Below are 22869 nucleotides of genomic sequence, written 5' to 3' on the forward strand. Positions count from 1 at the left end.
ACCGAGCCAATCAATCCATCGCTCTTTTTAACATTCGATTTGACTTCACCAGGAAACATTACATTTCTTCTCATTTGAAGCTTCGGTTGTGATGCAAAGCTTCGTTTCTGATTAGAACCTTCGCATTTGTTGCATAGCTTTGAAACACTGGAAGCCTAAGATTCGTTCATGAAAATATGTATTTAGTTCTTTTTGTTGTCGTAAATGTTTTTTCTTGAATAAAGTTGGTTAGTTAAATAATCAAAAGATTGCACTCTGTTTGCTTTTATGAATGTTCAATATTAATGTTATGCCTTGATAATTTATATTTTTTATTGAATGATGTTATAAATAGGGCCCAATTTGTTGATTACTTAATCAGTTGAAACATTACAAACGTTAAACGATGGATTTTTTTTTTTACTTCAATCCTGTATTTTATAAAGTGTAATACAGCTTCGCAGAGAACAATATTTGCAATTCAATTCGACTTTGCAAATATTTTAAACGTTCTATTTGATATTTTCTTTGCATCAAGAAACTAGTATTCTATTCGCACAGGCCTACCGCTAGAGACAGAAGACAGAGAGGTAAAACTCAACCCAACGGAAACCACCCATGGTCTTTAATAATGAAAAATCCCAAGAGTTGCCTGTAAGGACATCATGAGACCACAGAAGTCTGAAACCATGACGGTTGTACGAGGATTAGAACCCAGAACTTCCACCAGATAGCGAGTCCCGTGAGATTTCCAATGGTCACTCTTCATATGGCAAAAAAACCAAATAAAACCACAAATTATATTTTTATTTGCTTATACATCTTTTTGGCTAAAGACATGGTTTTATCATCATTTGTAGAATGGAAGCTGTAACTGCCAACAAAAACTGTACACAGTGATTACAAATTAAAATAAAAAAAAGGACATGAAATAAACCCTTAGTAAGAAAATCCCACTTAAGAAAATTTCCTGCATATTAAATTTAAAAAATTTAATGCTAGACCTATAAATACATTAAATTTTACCCTTTTAATAAAATTTCCCTGTTAATGAGTCTAAATTCGTAAGTACCTTGAGAAACTTCTGAACAGGGATTTACTGTACTTGAACCTTCAGAAACACATGTCCATACCTGGTGTGCTTCCAATCCTCCGCCCCCTTTTATTGCGTCCGCCAAGGTCGAAGCCTCGGTCAGCCTCAGCAAGCTGTCGTTCACGAAGATCGGCTTGAAGAGGTCGGTTATGTAGTCATCCACGTTTTCTGCCCTGGGACGTGTGTTTGGCATCCTGCGCAAAGGGCACATCACGATAAACTTTCACCATCTTCCGAAGAACAGTTAAATGCACACGGAAACATAGCCAAATATAATACAACCAATGTTGCCGTAAGGAAATACATAATAATGAGGATTCTTCGCCAAACCATTCCAAAAATAGCTCTCGCGCACTCATCTACTTTCCCTTACAAGCCGTATCTGAACTCTGTGCAACGTGCTACATGCAACAGTGGAATACGTACAATCAAATTAGATAACCCGTCATGTAAGTCAAGCCTCCACTTGTTGATTTTTTGTTTACTTGCTGATTCCATTTATTATTAAGAAAACTTCTAAAAACTGGCATCAGCCAGCTGCGAAAACACAAAAACTTAAGTCATAGTGAGTGACCTGGATGCTAAAATTAAATTTAAAAAATTTAAGTTATGAATATTTGCCTGAGTTTCAACAAACAGCAGAGTACATATAGATTAAAGATGTCTGGCACAACAAACTAACAACTAAAAAAAGTAATGGAAAATGCATATTTCGTGAAATAACCATAGTAATTTAAATAAACAAAAATAAGGTCATTAAAATGCTATGAATACCTGCATGATTTTACTTTTAAGCCAATTTCATTTTTAAAACATGTGATCTAGGTGTTATTGTTTTTAATTTTTATAAATTCTGTTATTCATAAATATAGCATATATTGAACAAATTTTACACATAATTGTTTTATGATACTTATTTCACCAGACAGTGTCATTTTTACTGATAGACGAAGCACTAGCAACAATAAAAACAAATCTGCCAGTACCTGTTCGAAAGTTACTAATAACAGTTGTAAGATCAAAAAAGAGTTAAATACATTTTCCCAACCTACTCCGTACATACATTTTTTTTTGTAAAAAAAACTTGATGGTGAATACATACATTACACACATTGAATTTAATATATTAAATATTAAGATATTTTGTGAACTGAGCTAAGATTTGATCAAAAATGACGATTATTTTCAGGATGGCAGTTGCATTTCGGTGCTTTGTGGTGTTTTAACTCACACTTCGGTGTTGTATGGTATACTGACGGGCTTTTCGGTCTTACTACGGTTTTATTGCAATTCACCCTGTAATGTTGTCAGAGATGTTTCGGTTTTATAGCAATTCACTCTGTAATGTTGTGAGAGATGTTTCAGATTTAATGCAATTCACCCTGTAATGTTATCAGAGATGTTTCGGTTTTAATGCAATTCACCCTGTAATGTTGTCAGAGATGTTTCGGTTCTATTGCAATTCACACTGTAATGTTGTCAGAGATGTTTCGTTTCTATTGCAATTCACCCTGTAATGTTGTCAGAGATGTTTCGGTTCTATTGCAATTCACCCTGTAATGTTGTCAGAGATGTTTCGGTTCTATTGCAATTCATCACCCTGTAATGTTGTCAGAGATGTTTCGGTTCTATTGCAATTCACCCTGTAATGTTGTCAGAGATGTTTCGGTTCTATTGCAATTCATCACCCTGTAATGTTGTCAGAGATGTTTCGGTTCTATTGCAATTCACCCTGTAACGTTGTCAGAGATGTTTCGGTTCTATTGCAATTCATCACCCTGTAATGTTGTCAGAGATGTTTCGGTTCTATTGCAATTCATCACCCTGTAATGTTGTCAGAGATGTTTCGGTTCTATTGCAATTCACCATGTAATGTTGTCAGAGATGTTTCGGTTCTATTGCAATTCACCCTGTAATGTTGTCAGAGATGTTTCGGTTCTATTGCAATTCACCCTGTAATGTTGTCAGAGATGTTTCGGTTCTATTGCAATTCACCCTGTAATGTTGTCAGAGATGTTTCGGTTCTATTGCAATTCACCCTGTAACGTTGTCAGAGATGTTTCGGTTCTATTGCAATTCACCCTGTAATGTTGTCAGAGATGTTTGGGCAGCACTCGCTAGAAACCAGGACCGCGCCCCACGGAGGAGGCGGAAGAGGCGAGGGTGAGGACCGCGCCGGCGACGCTGACCTGAGCGAGGACGTCCCGGAGCCGGTGAGCACGGCCACCTCGTGGTCCTCGCTGCTCCCCGAGGCGCTGCGCCGCCGCCCACCGCCCTTGATCGAGGCGGCAAGCGAGCGGGCGTCCGACAGCTCGTCCAGGTTGCCGTCCAGCACCGGCATGAACAGGTCGTCCAGGAACTGGTCGACGTCCGACGCCTGCGACGGCACTCTCACACGCCGCACGTGCGATGCTGCGCGGGACACACACATCTGCCCGAGTTCCTCAACACGCCACAAGGTGTCGCTCAACATCTACTTTGTGCAGTGGCGTAGCCAGGATTTGTGTATGGGGGGTGTTAAGAAGCATGGCCCCACAGTATTAAAGCGGAAGGGGGGGGGGGGGGGTTCTCCCCCGGGAAAATTTGGTTTTTAAGGTGTAAAATAGTGCTATTTTAGCAGTTTTCGGTTTTTAAATTTAAATATTGTAATGGTAAAAATTTTATTAATTTTAATATGAAATTTGTTTGATTAAAGATTTGGTGCTAAAGGGGGGGGGGGGGGGTTTGAATCCCTAAACCCCCCCCCCCCCCTTCTGGCTTCGCCCCTGACTTTGTGCACATATTTCATGAGGTCTGATTTAATTATTAGATTAATTTCTAAACTAACTAACTAAAAAAAAAAAGCACAAATAAATAAAAATATATAAAATATAATTTAATTATTTAGATTAAATAACCTAGTCTAAATTTATTATAAAATATCCAACCTTCTACAATTCTGTTGCTTAACAATTGCGGTACTAGTTCCGCTGGTTATTGTTCTGATGATTTTTTGGTGTTTTGTGATCACAACCTGTCCGAATGAGCAACAGTGTCTAGTCTGTGCTATGTTATTTTTTTTTATTTACGGTATTATAGTTGTCCTAGTGCTGTCTGTTTATATGTCTTATCCTTTGTTTTTGTTATTTACTGCTATTTTTTTATTTGTGTGTGCATTCTATTTGTCGTGCCCACCGGTAAAGTCTCTAGACTGTGGGTGGGCATGATACACATTTAAATAAAATAAAATAAAAAGAACTAAGCTTCTCCTATAAATTTGACATACACGTAATAGTACTTTCTGAAAATTGCAACTCCATATTATACAAAACATTTATCAAATTTAACAATAAATTAATAAGTAAACTACTGTAGTAATATCTTACTATCTATATCTCAGAAATCTATGTACTATGACACAAATTGCATCTGTTAAATCCTTACATTTTCCAAAACATTTTGTTATTACGTATTACCAAAAAATAAACAGGTCTGCAACTGCTGGAAAAGATGGCAAAAAATTTATCTACTTATTCATTCAAAACCTTTAAATAATTTTGCAAAATAAAATATATTACTTATATTAGGAACTGTGAGAAATTATGGGATCAAAAATCCTCCGGCATGATTATCTTGTGACAAATAATTATAATGTCTCATCTCATAAATGCCTGTGACATCAGGTTTTATTTGTAATTTTGCAAGGAACAGCTTTTCACACACCTCTTGAAGATTGAGAAGTGGGAAGAATTGTGATTTATTTTTTGTTTTATGGTTGCGTGTACACACCATCAATGAACAAATTCCTGTTTTCTGTCACATTTAAACACTGACAATTTGTATGGTTCTGAAATCCAGAAAAGAAATTCTGGTTTCTGTTAAAAAACAGTCCAGTCCTGAATGCATGGAATTATGAATTTCCACTGACCAAATTTAATTTGCCAGTATGAAGATATATTATAACAAACCGAAATTGAGATATTTTAAAAAACTTGAGGAACAAATCTTACTGTTGAACAGCGCACCATTCAAGCAGCACACCCGTGCACAATTCAAGCAGCACACCGGTGTATTCTGAGGAATTCAAGCAGCACACCAGTGCACCATTCAAACATCACACCAGTGCACCATTCGAGCAGCACACTGGTGCACCATTCAAACATCACATGAGTGCACCATTCAAGCAGCACACTGGTGCACTCTGAGGAATTCAAGCAGCACACCAGTGTACCATTCGAGCAGCACACCGGTGCACCATTCAAGCAGCACACCGGTGTATTCTGAGGAATTCAAGCAGCACACCAGTGCACCATTCAAACATCACACGAGTGCACCATTCAAGCAGCACACTGGTGCACTCTGAGGAATTCAAGCAGCACACCAGTGCACCATTCGAGCAGCACACCAGTGCACCATTGAAGCAGCACACCAGTGCCAGTGCACCATTCGAGCAGCACACCAGTGCACTATGCAAGCAGCACACTGGTGCACCATTTGAGCAGCACACTCATTCAAGCAGCGTACCAATGCCAGTGCACCATTCGAGCTGCACACCAGTGAACTATTCAAGCAGCACACTGGTGTACCATTCAAGCAGCACACCTGTACACCATTCAAGCAGCACACCAGTGCACCATTCAAGCAGCACACTAGTGCCAGTGCACCATTCGAGCAGCACACCAGTGCACTATGCAAGCAGCACACTGGTGCACCATTTGAGCAGCACACTCATTCAAGCAGCGTCCCAATGCCAGTGCACCATTCAAGCAGCACACCAGTGCACTCGAAGGAAGCTCACCCAGAGACGGGGCCTCGCTGGTGTCCGACAGAGCAGACGACTTGGCACCGTATTCTGACTTCTCGGAGTTGCGTGTCTCGATGTACGCCCGGCTGGAGTGGCTGCCCGGCGCCGCTCTCTTGCCCGTGTACTGCGACTTTATGAACCTGCGGGAACAAGCGCACGGCCGTGGCAGCAACTGTGCAGTGGGGGCGTCCTGGGCTCAAATCCCCGCTGAGACATGGATAAGTGAGGCATTTTAATTGTGGAATTAGATTACCGTATTTACCCGCAGAAGGGTTGCCCCTGCGTTTGGGTTGCAATATAATTTTGGGCCTAAAAATAATAACATTTCTACCGTAAAGGTCACCATAGAATATGGGTTGCACCATATATCCGTCTCCAGTTGGATACACGTGAAGTTATTATGGTCCGTATATCAGCTTATTGCCACATAAGGCATAAGAAACACAGCAGTTGACCCTCTGGCCTTCTCTCCCCTCTCTGTCCCTTTATGGATTATACTTTCATCCGTCCGTCCATCCGTCCGTCAAACGTTAAAGCTTGGCCAGGTTTTGTTGGATGGACGGATGGGATTTTTCAGGCCTTCTGATTGGCTGAATGTCAAGTAATTGACAGACGGACGGACGGACGGGTGACGAACGGATGATACGGATCATGGTGAGTCCTGCTTAACGTACAAGATTAAAAATTAGTTCACCAAACAAATTAAAAACCAAAATGTTGAAAAAAGGTTGGTGGAGCAGCGGTGGAGGAAGGGTCGAGCACTGACCTGGGCTGGCCCTTGACATAGCTGCTCTTGTCGTCCTCGCTGCGCGCCTGGCTCACCAGGTCGTGGTAGTCGAACTCTATGGAGCCGGAGCCCGGCAGCAGGTCCGACGGCAGCTGGTCCAGCACCGCGGACGAGGAGCTGCGGCCGTTCAGGTTCAGATCCGTCGACCTGCCGGGACGGGACACGGAGCGGTCAGCGCCTCGCTGGCTAGTAGCCATGACAACAAGCTCTTTTGCTTCTGGGCACACACCCAGGGCCGGCGCGTCCATACAGGCGAACTAGGCAACCGCCTAGGGCGCCAAGTAGCTGGGGGCGGCGCAGCACGACACATAACAGCTGATATAATATGTTCAACGATTATTGAAACTAGATGAAAATGGATTTTTATGACAGTTTGGAATGTTTATATATTGATATAAGTAATTATTTAAAGTCCACAGTGACCTGTTTATGATTTGTAATAAGTAAAAAAAGTAAAAAAAAAACAACACAAGCCTGCTTACATTTGATTGTTGACAAAATCTTAGGCTTATGTATTGTATTCTGAGGCAAGGAAAATTATTTTTGTAGTGTCCGTTTGGGGGGGGGGGGGGGGGGGCATTTAAGGTTTTTCGCCTAGGGCGCCAATTTACATTACACCGGCCCTGCACACACCACGTCCTATGTATCCATACCTGTGTATGTTTAATACTTACCTTATGTTTCAGTATTTTAAAGTGTATATATGGATGTGGTTGGTGATTTAAGGGAGTTTTGCTAATTTTTATTATTATTTTTTTGTTCATCCTAACTGTTTATCAAATGATTAAATTGAAACATACTTCACTAGCGTAGCGTGTGGTACGAATTAGGATTTTTCCACATTTTTGCTGTAACTCAAATTTTTAACTATTTACCTCAATATTTTGGCATGTCAAGACCTAAAAATCATATCTCCCAGACCTTCTACCTCGTTACAACCACAGGCGCTGGTCTGTAAGCCCAGCAAGGAAATAACTTATTATTTCAAGCGGGCGCCTAACAAATGTAATTATAATCGCATCAGTTCACAAGTGGTGACTTCAACATGTAGCGAAAGCTATGTCCCAATGACATGTCAAACCCGAAAAATAATGCATGGGAGCTTTTTTTGTAATCAGTATCAAAATATTTTAAATTGCAAGATGGCGAGGCATAATCTCCCTTAAACCTATTCATAATGTTTTATATTTGACCTGTTCAATCTGCTACCACTGATAAAAGTGAGCTGATTAACAGTATCACACCAATAAAAGTAGCCAATTCAAACAGTCAAATGTCACAAGCCTTACATTGGAAGTCCTCTTGCATTCAAGGCCATTTTAAAAAAAGAAGATTTTTGTATATTTGGTTTGTCGTGAATTCTAGATGATTTCATATTAAGTTGGTTCCAGTGAATTCAAGGAATGGTACAGACAAGCTCGCAGTAAACCCGCCCAGCAGCCGACCCGCGGCTGAGGCACGAGTCCCGTGCGGACGTCAGGCGCACCTGCTGTTGTTGAGGCTGTACTTTCGGCTGTCGCCGCGCTGCGACACGGACTCCAGGTTCTCCTCCAAAAGAGCCTCGGCCTTGCTCATGTACGCCTTGTTGGAGACGCCCCCCCTCACGTCGCCCTGGCTGCCCGACACCTGCTCCACCGAGAGGTAGCGGTCGTTGAGGCGGCTGTGCGACAGGCCCAGGCTCTCCAGCTGGCGCGGCGGCGGCAGCTCCTGGTGGCAGTTCCCCCGTTTCCCCGAGGTAATGCCAGCGTTCCCAACGATGACACTAGTTGCACACATCTGACACACAACCACAGGTGGATTTACGGGGATGCATGCGGCCCCTTCATCCTTCCCAGACGCTTAAAAATTGACAAAAAGTTTAATACGGTCCTGATAAAATTACGTCCGTTACAACACTTGTGCACCCCCCCCCCCCCCCCCAGCCCCCCCCCCCCCCTCCCCCGGGAGGTCGCTGCTGTCCTGGCCACCCTGTTGTAAGCCACAAGGTGAGAACCCGTTTACTCCCCGAGTTTTAGGCTGGCCAGCGCCCTCGTCAAGACAGGGAATCACTCGCAACAGGGGTCAGAGAGCCAGGTTTTTTCAAGTTGTTGGTAAAATGTAATATTTTACTTACTCTTTTCATTCTAATTTGATATTGGTAGAGACCTGTAAAATTCGCGGATTTATTCGGTGATAGGCTAGAATTCAGACACACATAACTCTTAGATAATTTTGCTATTGGCTTACTGTTCATCTGGACGAATCTCAACCGGAGAAGGATCGAATCACAAGAAAAAACCAGCTGAGACGACTTACAAGTCGGCAGCCAATGAAACTTGCGTTATTTGCCCGAGTGTACAGGGGTGTGTGCAGTCTATCCTGCAAGGCCATCGAAAACAGCGAATTTTGCAGTTCTCTAGATATTGGTATTGAAGACTATTTGAAACCCTGCAAGTGCTAAAGGAAAGGAACTCGTGCTCGCAGAAGGGAAGGGCACTGACCGACTCCAGCAGGTTGTCCAGACTGCGGCTGCGACCCTTGTCCTCGAAGTAGCGGTCGTTGAGGGCCGACTGCCGGGACAGCCCCATCTCGACGGTGTGGTCGCGCGACTGGGACCGCAGCTTGCCGCCCTTCTTGCCGTGCTCCGGCCCCTCGTGCGACTGCTTGCGCGCCTGCAAGCACGGCTCTGTTCACGGGCGTTCCAGGGAGGGACGCCCATCGCCCATCCTTACTTTCTTCACATGAACAAATAATTAACGAGTTTTCAAAGAGCCTTTTAAGGAATCAAATGTCTTCACATATTCACGATTTTGCAGATTCATTTTTATTGTTCCGTGGAGTTAGAAATGCTTTTATACAAATTATTACATCGTTATAAGATCACGTGTCAGTCGCAATAAGCTGTTTTGGTGAATTGAGTACTATGAAACCTTTCATATATATATTTTTTTAACAATATGCTATATTTTATAAGCAGAGTTCATAAAAAAAAAGAAAAATAATACCAAAATCTCCTGTTTCAAAAACAAAATTAGCCTAAAAATAAAGTCATCAAATCTTGTGTTTAAGTATGCATTATTAAAGATGTTAGTTTTTTAAGGTTGCTATGGTCCACTCAAGCACAGTGTTAGATTTTCCCTGGTAGATAAGGAATATGGTATACTTCTCAAACCACTCGGGGAGAGAGAGAGTTGACAAGTATCCGAAGCGGACTCGGGACTCACGGCCTGCTTGGCGCCCGGGGGCTCCGGCGGGGGCACGGCCGGGCGGCGCGGCGAGGACGACGCCGGCGGGGCGACGTCCGGCTGCGCGTCCCCGGGCGAGGGGCCGGCCCCGCGGCGCCCCGACACCAGGAAGCTGCTCCGGCAGGCGGGGAACGCCGGGGCCAGCTCCATCTCCGCGACGAGGTCCAGCACGTAGTCGAGCCCCAGGGCCTCCCTCGCGCCCCGCTCGTCGTCCGCGAGGCTCACCGTCCAACCCTGGGTCTCCGCGATGCCCCGTTCCCTGACCACCTGCGCGGCCAGGTCCTCGCACGTGGTCCACGAGTCCACGGCCGCGGTGCGCGTCTCCCCTGCCGCGCAACCACACCGTCCGAGCTGTACACGTGGCTTCAGAGTCCTGCCTCACTCGGTGCACTCTTACATTCGAGGTAGTGTTACATTCGAAGTCGTCTTACATTCAAGGCTATTTTAAAAATAAGATTTTTGGATATTTGGTTGTACCAATTGGGATAACCAATTTTATTTTCAAAAATATTTAGGCTTTTTATTATTTCGGTAACTAGCAATGCACAAAACTCTGAAAATTCCATGTTCCGATCCAGGATATTGAAAAGTTTGCTGTACTATATTTAGTTATTTTCTTTGAATCCAATCGCAACCAATTCAGATGGTTACGATGAACAGAAATATTGTAAATTACTTTATTTGTAAGACAAAAAAAATATATATATACTCTTCGGCTCTTAACTCAATATTAACTTGTAATGAGCCAGCCATGCAAGCGCCAGCACGCTATGATCAATCTCACATCAAGTTTTGATTGGCCACCCGGACTTCCCGAAGCAGAGAGATGTCGGCTCTATCGATCAAGAAAGAAACAAGCTCAGAAAAAAATGCAACGGAATCGGCACAGATGGCCCAAAGCGGTGAATGCGCACAACCAAATTCTTCGCCTCGAGCACTGCAGGCATCTACATCGGGCCAACCCAACGATCACTCATGAAATACAGAAAGCAATGGACGTGGAAAAACTCCGAACTCGCATCCTACTTTGAAACCTGAATCAAATTCACAAAATAAAAAAACAAAGAGGTAGTCGTCCTGACTTCTACCCACCCCAATTTTTTTAGTATGGGGTGTATCCCACACATCACAGCTGCTAAAACGTAACAGAAACGTCTATGGAATGGTGGGTTAGGGACAGGGCTCACCGTCGGGACACTCGGAGCCGAGGGCCATGTTGACCCTCTTGCGGTTGGAGCGCCACTCCAGCAGGCACGGCGGGAAGCCCCTGGCAAGGTTGCTCTCCACCCGCGCCGACTGCAGCAGCTTGCGCTGGCACAGCGCCTTGTAGCCGTCGTAGCCGTGGTCCGACACGTACCTGCCCACGCACCCCGCTCAGCGCAGCGCTCGAGACACGCCAGTCACACTCCACAGCACAGCACTACCTGATACTGACTGCATTGCTAACAGAAGCATCTGAAATACCTGACGCCAACAGTGTTGTTTGCAAAACCATCTTGGAGGATAAAATGTATTTGTTCAGGAATAAGGAAAATGCAAATAGTTCATACCTGTAGTCATAATTAATAAATACGTCATTATTTATCTACTAAGAAATATTTCACAAATTTTATTTTCAGATCCAACAGCAAATATGAACTGAAATATGACTTAAAATCACAATAAATTTAAATTTTTAAATTTTTGGAAAAAAAAAAATAATTGTGTTCAATAGCTATCTCCCGCATATCTTCATTAGATATTGTGATGCCACACACGGAATGATTAATATTGAATTTTAAATGCATTTATTTCATGATAACAACTTTAATACCAAACAGGAACAGGAAAATTTACACGTGTAAAACAGAGTGTTGCATTCAGTATATACTAAAATAACAACCGCTGTGATTCAATTTCAATAACTCGGCTGACTACGAACAGAGCGTCGTGGGTGCCAGCACACTCGTAAGAAGGGCGACACTCACTTGAGCAGGTACTTGTAGAGGGTCTTGGAGGGGGGGAACACAGAGAGGCAGTTGGCCATGAGCAGCCAGCCGCGCTCGTTGTTCGCGTCGTTGTCGTTCTTCCACGTCTGGTTGCACAGCTGGCACAGGATCTCGTCGCGCAGCTTCTCGTTCACGACGCCCTGCGACGGGACGAGCGGGGAGAGTGCACTTCAGAGACAAATGGAAACCTCGTGCATCGCCATGATCATTGCACACAACTGTGCGTGGTAAATCACTCCACTGAGCTCCATACACCCATGAGCCTGGGGCCCTCAAGAGGATGTTGTACAGCCGCCCCTCGAAGTAACGCCCTATATTCGTTCCAGGAAAACAGAGTGCTAATCAAAACAGCGCTAATTAAATACTTTTTTTTTCATACTAATTTATGTTAATCAAAATAAATCTTTTCCCAATCTGGTAAATAAACATTGAATTACATTCTGAGATAGCAAAAAGCAAAAAGCAAAAAAAAAAAAAAAAAAAATAATAGCTCTTGGGCATAAAATTTCTAAGTAGGCACTAACAACATGTAGGGGTTACAAAATATACAGGTGATATATATCAGTTCTAATAATATTTTAAAAAAATTCATAAACTTAAAATTTTCATTTACTATAAAGATTATTTAACCTGTTAACGTAATTCCAGACTCTGTTGTTTAAAAAATGTGTTTCTGATATAATGTGCCTCAGCACATGCAACCACATTCTGAAATAAGCAAAATAGGATGTGATAGTTATTTTTTTCTTTTTTAATTTAGGAAAGGTTGAAAAAAATTACAAAAATAACTTCCTTGATAATATAACTTCCAACAGTGGTCAGACGGCATAGCCTGCTGTATAAAGTCATGTTTGTCATTTGACTTTTATTATTTATTTTTTAATATAAATTCTATATAAGGTTGCATATATCATGAACTGTATTAGGCTTTATTCAAATAAAGGTTGTATTACTAAATTAAAGTGCACTGCGATACACAATGGACACTGCTGACACCAGTGGTATGTTGACACTGCACTTGAGACATCAAAGTGTCGGCGCCCGAACCTTGTTGACGATGTAGTCTCCCAACGCGATCTCCTTCTTCCCGCTCAGGTTGTTGTCGTTCATGAAGCGCAGGATCAGCTTGAAGATGGCGAGCGAGTCCTGGTAGTCCATGTCCTTCGACTTGGCCAGGAAGGGCGTTTTGATTGGCTCGCGCTTCATGCCCCACAGGTGGGACTGCAACCGAGGCCACGCTCCTAACTTCTCTGCCGCGGCTTGTTGAGTCCGGCCATCAACATTACAACATCACTTCGAAAACACTGAACCTGCCGACATCACTCTATCAGGAAGTGCGTTGTTATCTTACAGTTATGAGAACTAAAATTGATGTTACATCATTCAGATGTTAGAAACAAAATATAAAATAATAATTCATCTTCATTTTAATACATTGCTAATAACGATGAGGTTCTAAGTTTCAGAGATTTATAAAAAAAAAAGAAAAAGGGTTTTCGTATTTAATAAAATTTTTTGTACTTTGCCATTTTACTAGCTATCTGATAAACAATACGAAGTTACGAACAATCAGTTGCATCAGATGAAAATAGGAATTATCTAATTCAGTTTACCATATTGTCAACAGCAACAGGAGCACAAAAAAATTTCATTTGAGTGGGAAGGGGTGGGGTTAGAACTACTTTGCCCACTGTTCGCTCTCAAATCCTTTCCTTTCATTTGTGGGAATGACAGATATTTTAGGATTTTGGGACGAGGAGATATATCCCCATCTCTCCGCTGCGTACATGCTGTACAGCGAGGTCACTAAAGATGTTACCAAACGGAACAGCCTAAAGTAAGATACCGGGGAAGGAACTGAAATGAAAGGGAGGTAAGTTAGGTTAACTGCATAATTTAAAAAAATTTGCATAATTTCAATATTTTAACGAAAATTTTCCAATAATTATTGTAGCTGTCTTAACTTAAACAACCTTTCACTTTAATATCATTTGCCTAATTCTCCAGAAGTTGTTATATGATACTAATAAAAATTTTTTTGAGGGATTCTAACTCTCTTTCTTATTATTTGAATTCAATATTTGTATTTGCAAATAATTTGATAACGATATTTGTATTTGATTCGAACTAAAGAACTGATATTCGCCCAGGCCTAGTGCAGTGTCCGGCCACCGCCACCTCGCTCCGTGCGATATTCGAACTCCACCACCTCGAAGCCACACACACACCTTGAAGTAGACGTTGGTGAACTTGGTGAAGGCGTGGTAGTCGATGTCGTGAGGCAGGTGGTGCCTCTCCTGTCGCGGCGAGACTCCCCCCACCACCTTCACCAGGTTACGCTCCGAGTGGACAGGCTGCCAATCTGCGAGGCACAACGGATTCACTCGTTCAGGTGGCAACTGCGGCTTGTACCGTGCGCGAGCTTCGTTAAGTACGACGTAACACACTCGATACTATTGCATTTTTTAATCAGTTGGCAAATTCAAATGCGGCAATGCATGTTTTACCTAGGTTCGAATTTGTACAAATCAGACTCAAATATACTGCGATAACAACATGATGATGGCACAACATTAGATTGACATTCACAAAAAGTACCGTATTTACTTGCATTATGTCCGCAGGCAGCTGCGCAGTGGAGTGCGAGTTTCTGAGTCCGGACGGTTTCACCGCGCTACAAAACCCTCTCAGCGACCGCTCCGGAGAAATGAACAACTCAAGGTCAAAGCATTGTTGACAGCGTCGGTAATTTTCCATCCCGTTACTGTGCCTTTCAGGGGTGGCCAAGGTTTCTTTGTCTGGTGCGGACTTTATGCAGATTTTAAAAAATTCCATTTCAAGTATTTAAAAAGAAAAGTGCGGACATTATGCGATGACGGACATTATGCGATTAAATATAGTAAATTGTACAAAAAAAAAAAAAAACATAAAATCGTGTCCCTAACGACTACACATCAATGTCTTGATCCCTCCCGGGCAGAGACACCGAACACTGAGCGTGCGGACCGCCTCACCGTCCAGCTTGCTGAAGATGAACGCCAGCTCCGCCGGGATCTCCAGGTGGTTGACGCCGGCGACCGCGCGGGACGCTCGCTCCACCTCCTCCTTCTGCTGCCGCGCCTTCGCCCGCTCCCGCGCGATCTTCTCCACCTCCGCGCGGCGCTTCAGCTCCTCCTGTGCACCCGGACAGCAGACCCTTCGCTACCGAGACGGTCCTGCTTCAGTCGACACAAGGGGCTGCACTTGCGGGAGCAGGCCAGGCCACTGCGAAACTGGGAAAATGCTCTTGCTCTCCAATCAGGTCACGCCACGCCCTCAGAGTAGTCTCTGTTGGCAGGGGCGTAGCCAGGGGGGGTTTTAGGGGTTCAAACGCACGACCCCCCCCCCCCACCCTTAGCAAAAATCTTTAATTAATTTCTTATTCATCACTCAAACAAATTTCATATTATAATTAATAAAATTTTTACCATTACAATATTTAAATTTAAGTACCGAAAACTGCTAAAATAGCACTATTTTACACCTTAAAATCCAAATTTACCCGGGGGAGGAACCCCGGACCCCCCGCTTTAATACGGGGGGAAGGGGGGGGGGGGCGGCATACTTCTTAACACCCCCCATACACAAATCCTGGTTAAGCCACTGTCTGTTGGGTCAGTGTGCCTTTATCACACGGGGGCGCCCACTTAACATCTTCCCGTAACATTCCGAAACTCAACCCTCCGCCAAACAACATGTGATAAGCATTGCTAAAGACAACACTCTGTGCCCTTCTGCAGACATGAGCCAGCAATCACCAGTCATTAAACAAATTCGGGGGTAGGTCGTGTCGAAACACGGCTGCAAGTTGTGCACGCAGGAAGTTGAAACAACACACGGCCGCGGCACGCACCTTGAGCTGGAGGTAGCGCCTGCGCTGGCGCCGGGCGCGGAAGTTGGCCTGGGCGATCACCGCGCCGCGCCGCAGCGCCAGGAAGCGGCGCCGCTCGCGCCAGCCGCGCAGGTGCGCCTGCAGCACGAGGGCGGCGTGGCGCGCGGCGCGGTACCGCCGGCGGGCGAGGTACCCGCGCGCGTGTCGCTGCAGCGTGACCGCCGCGCGGCGCAGGATCCCCGCGCGCCGCCCCTCCAGCCGCCGCTCCAGCCCCTCGCGCAGGAAGGCGCGCGTGCTGCCCAGCTGGTAGTCCGTGCCTCCCGGGGCCGCCTGCTCCAGGATCACGCGGCACAGCTCCCTGGGGGCACGCCACATGCCGGCTCACTCTCTCCAGGATCGCCTAACACATCTGACCAACCTCGCCCATCCCCTACCCCTACAGATCTGCAAACACACTTAGCACTAAGTGCATGAATTATACACAGACCGGCTATGCTGCAGGCAACACATAGTATTTTGTGCACTAGCACAGACATGTAGACAAAATTACCTTTTCTTGGGTGCCCCTATAAATAGTTTGGCATTTTCTGCTAAAAAAGAACTATACTTATATTAGCACTGATGGTTTCAGGACCTTTTTTTTTAATTTGGCAACATTAAAAGTATTACTACCTACACATATATATGATCTATAACAAATAATGCAATTTACAGAAAGAAAAGTTTACGAAGGGTGACTACAGAAGCAAAAAAGGCCCTTCTCCCCAGCAGGGCCACGGATAAAGGAGAGAGTAGTAGATGTGGGTGGGGGGAGGGGAGGTGGTGTTTTTTCAACAGGTTGTAAGGGAGAATCCCTGGGACTAGAACACTAGAGGAACCCAGTTGAGTTCATAATTATTTTTTTATGCTCATGTTCATTGCTATTAAAAAATTCATTGGGGAACTTACAAGTTATAAAATTTTTACAAATCACATTTACAGTTGCGGCAACAGCACTTTCAGTCTTTAGACATACTTATTTTTAAATTGTGTGGTCAGAAAGATTGTATCTGAGTAACGGGGAGAGGCCCCCGGGACGGGGGACGGCAGCTCACCTGAACGGAGTCCCCCGCTGGACGGCCCTGCCCCCCTGGGGCAGCAGGTAGCGGTAGCGCTCCACGAAGTGGGAGAAGCGCAGCCGCACGGGGTAGCCCATCTTGCGGATGCGGATGGTCTCCAGCATGCCCGTGTACCGCAGCTGCTCCAGCACGATGGGCATGTCGAACTTCATGGGCGCCTTGTCCGAGTTGGGCTTGATGCACCTCACGAACCAGGGGTTGCACCTGCGACGACCATTCCACCCACGCTACAGCCTCGCGTCCCGGCAGCCAGGCGGTGGCACACCCTGGGAGTTTTTATGTACTGAACAGCATCGATACCAGTGGCGGATCCAGGATTTTGGTTTGGGAGGGGGCTTGACCCAGCTGAGGCTAGGCTTTATCAAGGCAAACACTAAAACAATAGTGGACCCAGATGCTTTTGGAGGGGGGCTTGAGCCCCTTAGACCCCCCTCTGGATCCGCCACTGATTGATACATGTATTTATTTTTTTTTTTTAACAAAATCATTGGCTTAAGAACCAAAAATAATTAAATAACAAACTAATCAAGCAAAATCAGTAATTAAATTTTTGTGTTTAAATGTTGGCGTTCTGAAAGTATAATATTCCCTGTGATTTTCAGTGTGATGATGTTATTTCAAAATTCAGCTACAAAGAACACTCGAGTCATGATAACTGATGTTGGCTCTACCGGCTACGAGGGCGCTCGCGCGGACTCACTTGGACATGGACTCCAGCAGCTGCTGCAAGGAGTCGTGGAAGCGCGCGGCGACGGTGGGCGTGCGCGGCTTCATCGTCACGAACCTGCCGTTGGCCTTGTTGATGGTCTTGGTCGCCTCGTGGCTGGACCGCACGCACTGGAACATCTTGCTCAGCAGCTAGCACAACAGACCACGGAGCAGAAAATAAGGCAAACGCGCTCATCGGCGGCTCCCGACTCGCAGCCAGCGCTGTTCACGCCCCGGACCCAAGGCTGTGTTCAGCTCCCAGCCGTCCAAAATGGGAAAAAAAGAAAATATTGTAGTTAGAATATTTGTAACTAATCTTTACAAACTACAGTTTAAAAATGTATATAGGTAATCATTTAGCCATGATTTTTTTAGTTATTATTTATTATTTAATTGGCATTTTGTTCCGATCTCCTTAAGAAAGAAGTTGAATACCAAAAAGCCTCGTTCCCTTCCATTTTTAGTGGACGGGTCTTTGCCTATACATGAACATTACTGTACACGAACATAAAAGAATCAATAGATGATACTCATTAATATACAAAAAAAATTGACATTTTATTGAATATTTAATACACAAATAAAAAATTCTATTGTTTTTGTTTTTAGTATAGTAAATATTTTACTGTATTTCCTTTATAAACTGAACCCTAACTATGCATTATATATTCAGAAATAATTGAAAGCCCAACATAACAATTTCTTGCAAGAATGTTGGTGTTTGCAGAATGCAACACAATAATTTAAAATTTAAATAAATAAATAAATTTATTAATTCTTTCATCCACGGTGCACACAAAGGTTCAGACAAATTTCAGAAACTAGACATTACATGTTTGAGACATCTATGTTGACTGTATTGGCAATAGGCCTGTGCGAAGCTCCGACTAAGCGAATCAATCCACGCTCTTTTTTTTAATATTCGATCTGACATAGCCACAAAATTTTGCTATTCGTTTTATTCGAAGCTTCAGTTGTAACGCGAAGCTTCACATTTTTTTCGCAAAGCTTTGAAACATTGGATGCCCAAGTTTCGATCATGAAAATATTTTCAATTTTGTTATTGTGTTCAACAAATGTAGTTACGTACATAAAAAACAAAAAAAAAATTAAAAGATTTACTTCTATGAATGCTCAATATTAATGTTATTCATGGTTAAAATTTACAATTTTTTATTGAATGAATCAGTTAATCAGTTACACAGTTCAAACATTACAAACGTTAAGTGATTTTTTTTATTTTACTTGAATCCTGCATTTTACGAAATTAGTGTGATACGGCTTCGCCGAGAAAAAAAATTTGCGATTCGATTCAATTTCGGAAATATTTTAAACGTTGTATTTGCTGTTGGTCTGGCAGCAAGGAAGCGGTGCTCGCACGGGCCTGACTGGCCGCCACAGGGGGAAGGAGAGTGACTTCGTGAGAGTGAAAGCGACTGACGGCAAGGAAGGCGGGATCTGTAAAGCGACTGACGGCGAGGAAGGCGGGATCTGTAAAGCGACTGACGGCGAGGAAGGCGGGATCTGTAAACCTACTGACGGCGAGGAAGGCGGGATCTGTAAACCAACTGACGGCGAGGAAGGCGGGATCTGTAAACCAACTGACGGCGAGGAAGGCGGGATCTGTAAACCAACTGACGGCGAGGAAGGCGGGATCTGTAAACCAACTGACGGCGAGGAAGGCGGGATCTGTAAACCAACTGACGGCGAGGAAGGCGGGATCTGTAAACCAACTGACGGCGAGGAAGGCGGGATCTGTAAACCAACTGACGGCGAGGAAGGCGGGATCTGTAAACCAACTGACGGCGAGGAAGGCGGGATCTGTAAACCAACTGACGGCGAGCTTGCTGGAGATGAGGAGCTCCACGACGTCCGGCCGCAAGGTGTCGCGGTTCTTGTCCAGGAAGCCGTCCACGCTGTACCACACCTGGCCCGCGTAGTGCCGCACGCCGAACTCCGTGCCGGACATGCGCGGGCGCGAGTACAGCTCGTTGAGGGCGTGGTTGTAGTGGCACTTCTCCAGGAAGGACAGGTCCGTGGCCTTGGGGAAGTTGGACTCGTCGTCCAGCAGGTGCAGGATGCCCACGGGCTTCTTGGCGATCAGGCTGATGACCGGCATGTTGTCCTGGGGGGCACACCGCCGACCAGCACCAACCAGGTCAGCCGCCCAATTGCGGTAACACCGAAATGACACAGAATACTCTGCACAACACCAAAATGTGACTTTATGTAAGCTTCTGGACATACGCCATTGCTAAGCACACGTATGTCTGCAGAAGAAAACTACAAAAAAAACCAAAAGTACAAAAAACACAAATTAAGCAAAAAGTTGCTGTTGTCAACAGGATATGTACACCACATAATATTCCATAACAGGAATATGGTCAACAAACAAGGAAAAACAAAGAAAAATGGTCTAAGAGAACGAAAAAAAAAAAAAAACCCACAAATGATGAATTGAACCCCCCCCCTCCCTCCCGCCCAAAAAATTCAGCACAACAATTGAAACGAGACAAAAACACAACAAAAGTGTTATGGAATGTTATGTGGTGTATACATCCTGTTGACAACAGCAATGTTTGCCTAATTTGTGTTTTTTTGTCTTTTGGTTTACATACATGTGCTTAATAATGGCGTATGTCCAAAAGCCTACATCAAGTCATGCACTCCCATTGCACAAATCTTTCAAAGCTAATACCAAAACGCAAGTTAATACACAACATACCACCGAAATGCAATTTACATCATGGAACTATGTAGCATTTAACAAAAAAAACCATAATTCAAATTATTAAAAAAGTAATCTTATAAGTTATAATGTTTGGAATTCAAAGATTGTCTTTATTTACAGACCAAATTATTGCGCAAAAGTGCATGGATAAGAAAAACTAAAGACAAATATTTTTTTGTCGAGCCCCCCTTCCTATTATTTAATGTATAACTTGTTCTTCGTGAGGATTTTTTTTGTACTGCAACAAGCTTAAGCCTGCAAAGGCGTATGTCCAGATATTAAATTTAATTTAATTTTCCTTATTGCAAGAATAATTTAAACAAAGTAGGTATTATCTCGGTATGGGGATTGTTGAGAGGGATTCTTTAAAGCCGCCACTTTTTTTTTTACGGGTACAAAGACTCAGCTCGACTACCTCAGGTCACGACATCTGCCACGTAGCGGGTGAAAGATTCCACACATGCTTAGTGACGGGGACACTTGAAGTGGAGCACGCGGATCGCAAGATGAGCTGGCACTGCCCCACGAGGGCTCGACGAGGCTGGAGGAACGACACAGCCCCGGAGGCTGCGGTCCATTCAGTCGCCACTCACCGTGTACGTGATGGTCTGCCACTCGATCTTCTCCTTGGCGTACTCCTGCTGCTCCAGCTTGAAGATGTGCTTGTTGAAGTAGAACTGCAGGTTCTCGTTGGCGTAGTTGATGCACAGCTGCTCGAAGCTGTTCTCCTGCCGCACACACACACACACACACACACACACACATGTTGGCAACTGCAACCGGCGTACTGTTACACTGTATTTTATGTTAATTTATTGTTTTGGTTAATGAGCATCAAAATTGTAATTATTAGGGCTGGGCCGATCACTAAATTTGCCGATCATTCCGATACCGATCATTTGCGCCGATGACCGGCGCCGATCATTGCCGATCAGACAAATTAAGAATTATATAGCTTGTTTGATGTTAATAACAAAAATTTTAAAATCAGCACACAATATTCTAAGGCTGTGGTTTCGTAAGTGCAATAGACATAAGTTAAAATTACATAGTATTATTTCATAAAAATCTAAGTTTTTATTGTGAATTATTAAAAACTCGGTAAAATAATGGTGTGGCATGTTTTAAAAATACCCATATGCAAATTAATACTGTAAATTCGTGTTTTTGTTGATAGGTGACTGTAGGCCTACCTTATTTAGTTATTTTGAATTTTGAAAGTAAATTTTAAACGTACAACTTTGCATTTTTAAGCTTAATTCAGTATTTATTAATTTTGATTTAGTATGTAATGATCGGCGTTTGGTGATCGGTAAATAATTTGCAGATCGGTACCGATGCCGATGTGTTAAAATCGGCCGATAATTGTGATCGGTGATTGGCATCGGCCCAGCCCTAGTAATTATGTTTATTGTATAAAATTAGTACTGTGATATGTAGAAAACAAATTTTGCTCTATGGCACATGATATATCTTTGGTGAGGAAAAAAGAAAACAGTTGTTATTACATGAAATGGAGAGGAGAATAAACAGAAGAAAATAAAAAAGTGTACGTTCATTTAAAATTGTGATGATTATTTTATAAAAGATATAAATTGTTATAAATTTGGTGTTCCAGACTATGTCAATAAGGACCTTTATTACTCACTCAGTGGTCTGAAAGTAAGTGGTCTTATGCTCGTTACGTAAGTAGCTAAGCCGGCGCAGAAATTTTTTAATATTCATCAAACCAATGTAGTAAATTTAAATAGTTACTGCTGAAACCAGTACACCAGTCATGCTGTCGTGTTGAACCACGACTTCACGGGTGTATGCACATACACAGTCATGTTGGATCTCTACTACTATTCCAAGACGTTCAGGTAAGGTAGCGAATAAGCACTGCCTTGTTGGGACAAGACAGTAACCTAACTCGCGGGCCGTATTCCAGAACGTGTTCAGACAGAATCCCAGTAAGGGAACAGATCGGCAACATTATCAATAAACAGTGCCCTGCGCGAGGCTATAAGATGGTTCCAATGTGTTCTAGCAGACATTTTGCATCCACCAATACAAATTCTACAGCAAAAATCCTAGAGATACCAGCATTTATCGCACAAAAATAGAAAATATACGAATCAGAACCTGCAATACTATTTAAATTGCGATTATATCTTTTTATGACCATTAAAGTGTACAAAATGTAATCCATGATAGTTTTGCTACCATATAGTTTCATTTGGCACACAAACGCGCTTGATATGTCTCCCCAATGTTCACAAAAATTTATATAGACAAGTTAATGGCGTCAGACCCGAGTCCGCCATCTGGAATAATTCACCGATGAAGTGAGATCTGTACATGCGCTGCAGTTAGGGAACTGAACAGCAACAGATAGGACACCAACATTCATTACCTCAAAAATAAGGGACTGGCCATGTCTTTATCTGAGGGTTTGGGAGCGGTTTGTGCACTTGGAATACGGTTAGGCTACAGGTGTTGCATAAGCAACACCTAAACCCTTATTTCTGTGTCTCTTGTTTCTGTGTGTCATATAGCTGGTTCACACTTAAATGAACACTTTCAGAAGTGCTGCTTGATATCTTTT

General features: G+C 43.4%; 1 protein-coding gene across 1 annotated transcript in view; it reads right to left on the minus strand.

The window, feature by feature from the left end:
* The window catches only part of LOC134538581 (unconventional myosin-XV), a 205305-nt gene that overhangs the window by 127775 nt on the left and 54661 nt on the right, over nucleotides 1-22869 (minus strand). Inside the window, exons 12-28 of the mRNA XM_063380005.1 lie at nucleotides 20876-21010; nucleotides 19389-19676; nucleotides 17544-17701; nucleotides 16820-17047; nucleotides 15747-16083; nucleotides 14869-15028; nucleotides 14083-14216; nucleotides 12902-13075; nucleotides 11834-11994; nucleotides 11054-11223; nucleotides 9846-10192; nucleotides 9123-9293; nucleotides 8129-8349; nucleotides 6622-6789; nucleotides 5850-5995; nucleotides 3262-3484; nucleotides 1113-1266 (exon numbers count right to left, since the gene is read on the minus strand). Coding sequence (XP_063236075.1) covers nucleotides 1113-1266; nucleotides 3262-3484; nucleotides 5850-5995; nucleotides 6622-6789; nucleotides 8129-8349; nucleotides 9123-9293; nucleotides 9846-10192; nucleotides 11054-11223; nucleotides 11834-11994; nucleotides 12902-13075; nucleotides 14083-14216; nucleotides 14869-15028; nucleotides 15747-16083; nucleotides 16820-17047; nucleotides 17544-17701; nucleotides 19389-19676; nucleotides 20876-21010 — 3375 coding nt within the window. The remainder of the gene's footprint in view (nucleotides 1-1112; nucleotides 1267-3261; nucleotides 3485-5849; nucleotides 5996-6621; nucleotides 6790-8128; nucleotides 8350-9122; nucleotides 9294-9845; nucleotides 10193-11053; nucleotides 11224-11833; nucleotides 11995-12901; nucleotides 13076-14082; nucleotides 14217-14868; nucleotides 15029-15746; nucleotides 16084-16819; nucleotides 17048-17543; nucleotides 17702-19388; nucleotides 19677-20875; nucleotides 21011-22869) is intronic.

This window comes from Bacillus rossius, chromosome 13 (genome assembly GCF_032445375.1).
Source record: "Bacillus rossius redtenbacheri isolate Brsri chromosome 13, Brsri_v3, whole genome shotgun sequence".
Lineage (NCBI taxonomy): Eukaryota > Metazoa > Arthropoda > Insecta > Phasmatodea > Bacillidae > Bacillus > Bacillus rossius.